Source organism: Python bivittatus, unplaced genomic scaffold (assembly GCF_059951505.1).
Source record: "Python bivittatus isolate LINGU-HERP-01145 unplaced genomic scaffold, Pbiv_v1 ctg000590_np1212, whole genome shotgun sequence".
Taxonomy (NCBI): Eukaryota; Metazoa; Chordata; class Lepidosauria; order Squamata; family Pythonidae; genus Python; species Python bivittatus.
Genome location: NW_028277086.1, coordinates 8,254,329 through 8,264,989, shown reverse-complemented (window position 1 = coordinate 8,264,989; position 10,661 = coordinate 8,254,329). Strand labels below are relative to the sequence as shown.

General features: G+C 39.4%; 1 protein-coding gene across 2 annotated transcripts in view; it reads right to left on the bottom strand.

Moving 5' to 3' along the window:
- Positions 1-3,009: 3,009 nt before the first annotated feature.
- The window catches only part of ZFAT (zinc finger and AT-hook domain containing), a 142,450-nt gene continuing 134,798 nt past the window's right edge, over positions 3,010-10,661 (bottom strand). For both annotated transcript variants that reach the window (XM_088148946.1, XM_088148945.1), the window contains exons 16-17: positions 6,546-6,809; positions 3,010-6,295 (exon numbers count right to left, since the gene is read on the bottom strand). In XM_088148946.1, coding sequence (XP_088005072.1) covers positions 6,564-6,809 — 246 coding nt within the window. In that variant the 3' untranslated portion in view covers positions 3,010-6,295; positions 6,546-6,563. The remainder of the gene's footprint in view (positions 6,296-6,545; positions 6,810-10,661) is intronic.

Sequence of the window (10,661 nt, the reverse complement as noted above, 5' to 3'; positions counted from 1 at the left end):
CATTGCATTGCATTTTATTATCTCTACTGCACTTAGTTATTAAAAAAAAATCAAACAAAATTACTGTTACCACCATTTAAACAGAATCTGTAATGGTCTATCTTACATGCCTTGCTCTGGATTCTTGCACTAAGAAGGGCATTTTATTTAATGATCTAAATGGGCCTTTCCAATTCTATGATTCTGCATTCTTTAATCAGGGTGCCCTCCAGATCTTGGACATCAACTTCCAGAATCCTTAGCAATGGCCTGATGGTTTGGGAATATTTGGAATTCTTCCACTGATCTGGAAGAATGAATAAGCAATGGTAAATCAGCCCTTAATTGGTTGGCATTCCTCCTTCAAACATCTTGAAATGCAAGTAGAGGGTATGCAACCACCATTTTTCTGTTGAGAAAATCCTTAATAATCTCTGTTGGAAGCTATCAGTCAGCAGAACTGTGCAGAGTATGGAAGATGACCTTGATCGAGATATGTGTTGCCAAGGAGACAAGGGGTAATACATTGTTTTAAGTTCAGAACGTCCAGATAACATTTGGAAGCAGTTCAGACAGAAGCCTCCCTAATTCACTCGAGTATAAGAAGGAAGAGGCATACAATACAATTGGACTTGAAAGATTCTGTTATTATAGCTAGTCTCAATGAAAGTAGTTGTAGCCTTCTGTGGAGTTGATTTCCTGGTCTGGTCTACCTAGTGGGGCTCGTAAGAATACAACCAAGGGACAATGTCTCCAAAGAAATCTGAGAGCTGGCCATCATACATCAATTAACCCGTCCATCCAGGGTACTGGAAAAGAACAGGACAGCACGAAACCCAGAATTTGCCAACTTCTGATACGGATAATTCAGAGCTCACTCACTACAAAGAACAGAGCTCATTCACTGATTTCCTATATTCCCAAACTTCAGAAAATTTCTTTGCCTATCTGGAGATACCAGGGTTAAACCTGGGACCTTCTGTATGAAAAGCATCTGCTCTACCTAAACTAGTGAAAAATGTCTGCTTTCTCGATCTTTCTTTTCCTTTGGGTATTTTAATTCTCTTTGGTTTCCCCCTCCAACAAGCACATGCTCACAGCTATTAAAAAATACTGAGGCTGCTGCTGGAAAAGTTGGACCCGCAGGCCAGACTTTCTGTTTTGTCAGAAAGGAGGATTCACTGTGGACTTTTGTTCCTACTGTCAGAAGGTCACCACGTGAGTACGATAGCAATGAAACAGCATATAATTGAATGAATGAATGAAATAAAAAAAAATTTAAAAATCCATGACCCTTAAAATGAGTAATACATGGGAACATTATTATTATGTAGTGGTTAGGGAGATGATCTGGAAATGAAGAGAATGAAGTTTAATTCCCAATTAGTTATGAAGCTCATTGGCTAATTATCCACTCAGCCCAACCGGCACAGAAGGATATAGATTCCTGCTATGACAGGACTGAGATAACAAAGAACACCTTGCTGGTTTTGTTAAAACAATCAGTCCCTTGATTGCCACAGATCTGTGTGGATAGACACTGAACAAATAAAGCAGGAAACACAGAAATTATTATGGGAATATAATATTTGCGAAAACAAATGAAGTATTATTCCTGGGTTCAGTCGTAAAGGTAACATTTGCATATACTTATTTTTTGGCTACACTTTTGCAGAATGCATCATATTTAGACCGAAAAAGGCAGTAATTTCCATACCCAATCGGCAGGAAGTGCAGCTGCTGTTATCAGGCTAAATAAGCCAAGCCTTAAATTGCAAGAGGTGGGGGTGACAGTGATATATTGGAATTCCTCTTTTAAATTACACCTGTCATGGACAGTGGAAATGCAGAGCCAATCTGAAAATAATTTACTTGAAAATGTGTAAGCGATGCATGGCAAATTAGTTTTTACATTCCCACCCCCATAGCCAGATATTAACACAGGCAATTGTTTAATTGATTCAGAAAGGTTTTCCTGCTAATAGTGTGAATCTTGTGACCATTTACTACACTGTTCCAAATGCCGTTTTAATGGCAAATGGGCTACAAATAGAATAGCTGTTTTGAGGGGCTTTTTAGTGGGAAAAAAACCATAGATTTTGCAGTTGTTACTACTAGTTTTGTGATTAGGTCAAAGGGTAATCTTTGCAAATGAACAATGAAGTTTAATTGGAAATCACCATACAAATTCATTTGCTATATTGGCCCCACTTTTCTCCGTAGTGAGCATAAATGATAATGAAAAATCCCCATCTAGTTCCATTTAATAGGCATCCAATTTCCTGCTCACAAAAGCTCACTTTATCTTTTCTACACTTTCATAATTGGCTTTTGGAAAAGCAAGAAACACAGTCATGCCATCAATAGGGAGAGACTCCAAATCATACCGAAACACCCAACGTAGTGTACCCGGTTCTGGATCCTAAATGGTCAAATGGGAAAACCTCTCCATCAGCTTATGCAAAAAGGTTTTGAACGTTCAACTGGTTGTTGATACTAGTGTGAATTTTCCTGGAATGGCCTAATTAATTGTTATTAAGAAGCTCAGACTTTGCGTGCAGGATGGAAATTTAATTGGAGCATTGGGTCCTCTAAGCACATTAGATACAGATGCTACTTTGTACCCCTTTCCCTAAATCTCACTTTTTCCCTGCATCTATTCTTCTCTCTAAAAAAAAAAGTCATTGAAAAATAAAGTCTGAAAAATAGACTTTAAGCTACAGGGAGGAGGAATTTCTTTGACCATTAAGCCCATCTTCTAAAATACTTTTAGCATGCTTGTTCAACTCTACGCCATCTGGAACGTAGGGACGAAAACCAGTAATCGTAGAAAGCATGATGTTCCTTTCCAATGTTAACGTTCATCGGTTCATTGTTATGCTTTGCATCAGTGTCTGCAGCACACCGGACTCATTTAACTGCCAAGTCACCTTTCAAAGACTTCACATTCCTGACCCCTCTCTACCACCTCCACCCCATGCAAAAACATAAGTTCACAATGGCATGATGACTAATATTCAAGCAACAGGAGACTTTGAGAAGAATTTATTGGCTTGTTGGATTTTAAAGGGAGGGGAAAAATCAAAGGTTTATAGACCATATATATATTGGACACTCCCTCCTAAGGTAAGGGGGATGTACATGATGAAGTTGTTCCTTATATGCACATCACTGATAATCTCCCGGGCATGCTCCAACCAACTGAAATCATGCACACTCTTGTTTTGGGGGCTGCTGCTACAGATATTACAGATCTCCTCCTGCTTTCTATTTCCTGTATGTACAATTATTCGAGTCAGAGATAATTTACAATTAAAGCCATGAAACATTTTTTTTTACATATTAACAAGACAGTCCTTAGGGCCCACAGAGTAGGTTTTGCAATGATAGCAACATATAACAGAATTTTTAGGAAGCCATGAACATTACTTCTCTTTTAAAATCACAAATGAACAGGTTTTAATTTTTAATTTGAAGTGCTCCAGGGAATGGCGCTATCAATTCATATATTCAGAGGTATGTGTTTTTATTCAGAATCCATTATCCATCTCTCTCGCAGAATTAATTTAATACAGCAATACTTGATATCAATTCAAGTTACTAAACGCAGGTACAGGAAAACAATTTTTAGCTTCCAGGGGAAGCTAGTTATTTTTAAAGCATATATCTGGATATTTATAAGCCAGTAATACTAGTTTTATTTCATATATGCTGCAGTGACTAAAGGGTGACTCTTCTGTGTTTTTTATGAACCAAATTATAGTTACAAACCACTTTTGTTCCCAATGACTTCCCTTTCCTCTTCCTCCTCCTCCTTTTCCCAGAATCTAGCTCAAAGGTGCACATGAGTAATGCATCACTTAAAGCCAACTTTACTTTGCCTGATGGGAATGGCATCACCTGACGCAAAAATGCAGAGATACAGATTTCACTTGTAGCAAAAAATGAATTTTGGTGCTCCGAAGCTCTCTCCTGTATATTAAGGATTTAAGGCAGCGGGAAGCAACTCTTGGATGCTGAATATTTTGAGGAGGGATGACGGACTCAATGAGGTTATGGCCTTTTTTGGAAGTCAGCGAAGGCTTACCTTTTAGCCACGCTGGTTATGCTTCTATTTTGTATTGCACCTAGTAATTCTGTTTTTGACTTCTTAGGAGTTGCTATGCATTCTGGTGTTCTGGGAGTTGTGGGTTCTTTTTCTTTTTCTTTTATTGTGGATGTTTTACTGTAGTTTTTTTCTTTTTACCAGGAATGTTTTATTTATTGTCTCTTCCTGTAAGCCACCAGGACTCTGAATGATTCAGTGGCATATGCATTCAATAAATTTAATAATTTAATTTAATAAATAATGTGGAGGTATAAAGAATTTATTTAAATTCTTGTTTATTGATGCTGTTTTTCTTTTTCTTTTTTTTTTTTAAAAAACACATTAAGTTTAATCGAGGGATTACCCAAGTGTTTTATTCTCTGTTTCCGCCAAAACCACAGGGAAATCAACTGAGTCGTCAACTGAGTCATCAGTATGCTTGGGCACAGGGTCTGGGAATTCCTCCTCTCAAAAAAGGCTGCCCACCAGGTTTTAAAACTTGTATTATGTACATTTTAAAATTCCATTTTATTTGATGTAAGTTTATTCAAGTCCTTAGACTTGATCACAAGAGTTAAACTCTAAGCTATTTCATGTATCAGATGACATAATTTCTGTTCATAATCACAAATATGTGCTTTGATAATTTAAAAATTCATAGCAGAAAAAGGGAAGTCAGGCTATTCCTCGTTTTTTTTTTCCCCTTTATCTTTCTCCCTCAGAATAAAAATAATCAATCTCAAGTTTTATCATGACCTGTTCATTAAGCTAGCATTGTTCCTTAGATTCTGAAGGGCAAGCTCTTCTTATGTGCGCTCTGACTGGGTGTCAGTCACAACGTATCTTCTCTCTCCTCCCCAAAGCAAATTGAGAAGCAACATCCCATTAGACAGCCTTACTAGAATGACTGGCCATGTGGAAACAATCTTGCTCAAAATCCTACTCCCTTTTCTTCATCAACTGCAGAATGTTCACCCCACTGGGGGCCACCTCTTAGAACTACTGCCAAGGTTCTTATTGTTGTAATTTTGCTGTAGACTCCTAAAATATATTTACCCCATTCTTCAAGAAGGCATAGAAAAGATTAGGCTTTCTGTAGATCAGCCCTGGTGGCCTCTTGATGTGATATGACCATAACTCCCATAAGATGCCGTCAGAATGGCCAATGTATCTCACGGCAAATTTGTTTAGTTTTATAAAGACAGATTAACAATAATGGATCTGAGCTTTGGCTACTGAGCTGTGCTTTTAGTGAAGAAAATGTTCAACATTTCTCAGACAAGGAAAACAGGACCCCAAATACCACTTTATCATTCTGGCTTTCGCAGTTTTCTTGATGTTAAATTACTTCTCTATGCCTCAAAATTGCATTCATTATATATTATGAGAAACATAACCCTGTAGCATGAACATTAATCTAAAATACAGTGGCCAAGCTCTAAAAAAGTCCACATTTTTTATACTTCTGAAAATATTATAATCTTGCAAAGGGAAACCAGGAGGAAAAACAAAATTAAGCTTCATGGATTGTTAGAACCTCCTCTGCCCTCTCAAATTATCTTCAATGCATGTGCCCAAAATACATGGTAATAGTAAAACACTTCCATTCTAACAGGAGCCAGACATCTGAAACAAGAACAGTGGCAGGAGTTCTGTATCTGGCATGCTTGGGAAATGGGTGTGTGTGTGAAATTAAAAGATGCGTGTATCTTAAGAACACATTTTCTTAAGATAACATTCTTGAGTCTTTGAAAACTCAAAAATGTTCTTGGGTTTTTGAAAGCACGCAAAGCAAAGCTCCTTTAGAAGATTAAAATGCTGACTCTTTCTAAACCCATCTAGAAGCAAGCTGGGGAACGAGTGACCCTGGTTAGCCAATGGATGGTTGTTTTTCCAGCTGTTGGGTGGATATCATCAAGAAGGTTCAATATGGAGCTTATTCTTAGAAGCAGCTTCATGGTGTAGCCTTTTGTTTTGCCTTGCTGTCCTTCTGCCTTCTCGATAAGCTTTCTAAACTGTGATTAAAAGAGTCTTTTGAACTCTACCATTTTCTTAAAGTGCATATAACACACCCAGATAGCTTTATCGAGCCCTGTGGCAATTCACCGACGATCACCTCTCCTTCTTGGCTTGGGTCTTCTCACACTGATGTTGTTCAGTATATTTTATCCCTGAAGGCATACGTTGTATCTGTATCGGTGTAATAATAGCTTGTGATTTCTTGAGTTCCTTGGGAGAAATGGAAAGGGGATTCGTGTAAAAAGGCCATTTTTTTAAAAAAAGAAATTGATTATGGCTCAGTATGTATCAAAACATCTCCTGGCAAAAAGCCATTAGTCCAATCAACTGCCACCCTCACATCTACCAGTAGTGAAGCACACAATGGACTAGGAGCTACAGGAAGCATCTTTTAGGCCTGCTGTCAAATATACATTGGGAAATAACATGTGTTTTAATTTAGCCGTGCCAGAAGGCTTACCTGGCTGGAGGATTTTATCTAGATTTTCTGTCCAGATTGTTCCTGCTCCTCTGCCTGTTCCTCCACAGGCTGCATGGCTTCCTGCACATAAACAATCAGTTCTGAGGCTTCTCCCCCCTGAGTATAAACTGTCACAGTCCCAATTCCTTCCACATCATCCGAGGAGACAACCAAATGATGCTGCTCAGCCAACTCAACCGAAGCCTGCTGCAACGTTTCCTGAATCATCACTGTGTGATTAGCTGACTGTTCCTCTTCGGTCACCTGTCAGAACAATGGGAAAGTTAAAAAAAGCTTCTTAGCTTGAACCCCAGTTGCCCAAGCATGCACGACAGTGACAATTAAGAGCAGTGTTTCTCAACCTTGGCAACTTTAAGATGTGTGGACTTCAACTCCCAGAATTCCCCAGCCAGCAAAGAAACACTGATTAAGAGGAACAAAACTGGTAAGACCAGATGCCTAACCCAAAATTTATCAATTAATGGCTTCAGATTTCAGTAGTGTACACTTCAGGGAAATGATAGACCAGAACTGCCTGCTTGACTGATGGTGGGCTGTTAAATCAAGTTTGGGCATGTACTGGAACTGCCATTTATGAACAATCCATCCCCCCAAAAAAGTTTACTGGGTTCCCAGTGGACCTTTATTACATGGCAGTTGAACTGGAGTGACTCAGGGTGTCCTGGATGGTACCAGCTTATGGTAAAAGATGAGCCATGAAAGACCCAAGAGAAACACATTCTCAAAGGTTCCACAGCTAGTTATGGAACCAGATAGCTTTGCAGATTCTAGACAATGATAGAAGAGTTCTATTTCTTTACACATTTCCCTCTCTGGACCAGAAGCCACTGGTTTAACCGTTGGTGATGAGCCTCTACATATCTGGATCCTGCTCACACTTCAGTATTCCACACCAAGCACAAGGGAATGTATCCATATTGACCAGAGTTTAGGCTAGACTGTATTTAAGCATCTTATATAAGGCTTTTTACCAAAATATCAAAGAGAACAAATCTCTAGTCCCCTTGTCACCCCAGCAGTAACTGGAGCAACCCAAACCATTTTAGTACTAAAACCAACTCTACAACTAAACATTAATGGCCCTTGATCAAAGACGAGGAACTACAGGTCCATAGTGTCCAGTCCACGGGGCTTCTAGAAAGACACTTCCCTCTCCCCAAAACTTCTCCTCCTCCATCACCTATCTGTTGCAGGTCCATGTTTTTCTTCATATAGGAGAAAGAGGGGAGATATCATTGGCTCCCTCCTTTTACATTCAAAAAGACAAGGTTAAGAGGAGAAAGCTTCTGCCCAGATTCCAATCCACCAAAGTCTTTGTATTTTCTGTTGCATGCAGTTCAGTTTCCAACCCCTGGACTAAATCACAGACTCTTCCAAACACATGCTGTGACACCATTTCTCTCTCTCCGCTACTTTCTATTAAGCAGCTGGTGCTGGAGAGTCCTCTTGCCTCCCATGACCACCTGCCAGAAGGGAACAGCAATTTGCAAAGATAATTAAAGCACCTGATACAACCAGGCAACTCAGAAAGTTTCAACCAGTTTATACTATGGATTTCTTCCCACACAGATGTGTAATTCCCAAAACAGATTATCTTAAAACACAGCTGCCCCAGCAATGCAACTATACATCAATTAAGCATCCAGCAGACTGATAATGAAAATATTGAATGGTCCAAGGCTCCCTTCTTTCTGAGACAACAGCAGCAAATGGAGCATGAAAAGGAAGAGAACAATCATTTATTTATTTAATTTTCAGAGGATAAATATAATAATTTTGTGCCAAAAGGGTTGTTATATGATATGCCTATATTCAACAGAAGACCAGTTCATGCCAAGCTAGCTATACCATAACATTGATTTAGGCTGGCTTCTTTGGGGGCTCAGAGAATGCGTATCTTTTATTGAGGCCTAGATTCAGTTTAATTGAATCTGAAAGAGGGGGAGAAACATGGGATGCTCCAGAAAATCTAACATGACATGTCAGAGTGATAGACCAACAGATGAGCTGCTCCGGAGAAGGAATTCTACCTCTGATGGACATTCCTGTTCATTATATCAACTTACTTTGGGATGTCCTGTCTTTCAGATGAATATGAAAAACCAAGAAGCTAATTAGGTTGCAGAATAAAAAATGGCACAAGATAATGTAGATAAATATTCACATAAACAGACAAGTGAAATAAATTATCTACATGGTAGTTTTGCGTGAGGGATCAGCTGGTCACCCTGGCCCAAATTGTTTTATTTTTATTCTCTGAAGAACGTAAAAGCTGTCCTGCTAGATCAAATGGAAGATCCATCTAATATCATCTCCCCTTTTTCCTAACTGACCTTCAGACTTCTTCAGGAATTGAGATTTTGAACTCTAGTAATTTCTCTACCATGGCTAATGGTCGCCGATCTACCTTAGTCTTGCCCAGCTCAAAATTCAGGGAACTGAAATTCAGTATATCTGGAAGGGTCCAGTTGGACAAGCCCTATTCAATGTCCATTTCTCCTAGAGAGCTAATGCAACTCTTAAAAACCAGTAATAAAAACCAGAATCAAAATGTGCAGTTCAACAGAAGTAAGACATCTTCAGCTCAAATTACAGTTCTGTCATGTTGGGTTCTCATATCTACTAAGCTATGGTTTCATAGTTTAACAAAAAAGCCATTATCTGGATCAATCCTCACAATGCATTCAGCCACAAACCAACATTTGAAAATCACAATTCATGTAACATGCTAAGCCAAGATCAATCAAGCCACAGGAAAGGGATGATCTAGACCCACTTCAGTCAGGTTTCAGGCCAGGATTTAGTACTGAGACAGACTTGGTCGCACTTGCTGATGACCTGTGGCAGAACTGGGAAGGCCATCCTTGTGTTCCTTGATCTCTCAGCAGGTTCCAATACGATTGACCACAGTATCCTTCTGAGCCAGGTCCACGGGTTGGGGATTGGGGGCACTGTTTTATGGTGGTTCCCTTCCTTTCCCTGGGGCTGGTTCCAGTCACTGTTAATGGGGGGGGGGGGACATCATTCCCTAGGCTCCTCCTCTGTAGATCTGGAAGGCCCCTACTCTGTCGTTGTTCAGAAGAGCTGTGAAGTCCTGACTCTTCACATAGGCCTTTGGCGAGGGAAAGTGAAACCCCTTGCTTCATTGCACTTGCCATCTTTTATCTTTATGTTTCACTGATTTTATTGTAATTTCTTCGTTTAATTGTTGAGCTGCCAAGAGTCACTGAGGGTCAGGTGGCATAGAAGAAATAATAATAATAATAATAATAATAATAATAATAATACCGCCACCTCTGCAAAGAAGCTGAAGAAACAGTGGACCACCTAGTTAGCTGCTGCAAGAAGATTGCACAGACTGACTACAAACAATGGCATGACAAAGTAGCAACAATGGTGCATTGGAATATCTGCAAGAAATACCATTTGCCTGCAAGCAGGAACTGGTGGGATCACAAAACAGACGAAGTTATAGAAAATGAAGAAGCTGAAGTGCTCTGGGACTTTAGAATTCAAACAGACAAGCACCTGCCATGCAACACCCCAGACTTAACAACTGTTCATAAGAAAAACAAAGAAGTCTGGATAGTGGACATTGCAATGCCTGGAGACAGCAGAAGTGAACTGGAGAAAATCACAAAATACAAAGACCTAAAAATAGAAATAGAATGACTGTGGCAAAAGAAAGCATAGATAGTACCAAGAGTAATAGGCACCTTGGGTGTCATCCCAAAACATCTGGAGCACCACTTGAAGACCATCGGCATTGACAAAATCACCATCAGTCCATTTACTTGGAAAAGCTCACATCCTGTGATGATACCTTTAACACCGTCAAACAACATCTGCCTATTGCAGGTCCTTGGGAAGGTCTCAATAGGTGGATAAAAATGCCAAATCCAGTCTAAACATCTGGCTGACTGTGTGACCACCACCACCACCACCACCACTAGTAATAATTACCTTTTGGGGCATTCTTCTCCCTCTGTGTATAAACACATACAAAGACTCAACAATAGGTATGTAAAAACTCAATTATACTTAAACAACAACTTAAAACTTGTTCACACTGAGTCATATTGATTCTTCTTTCCA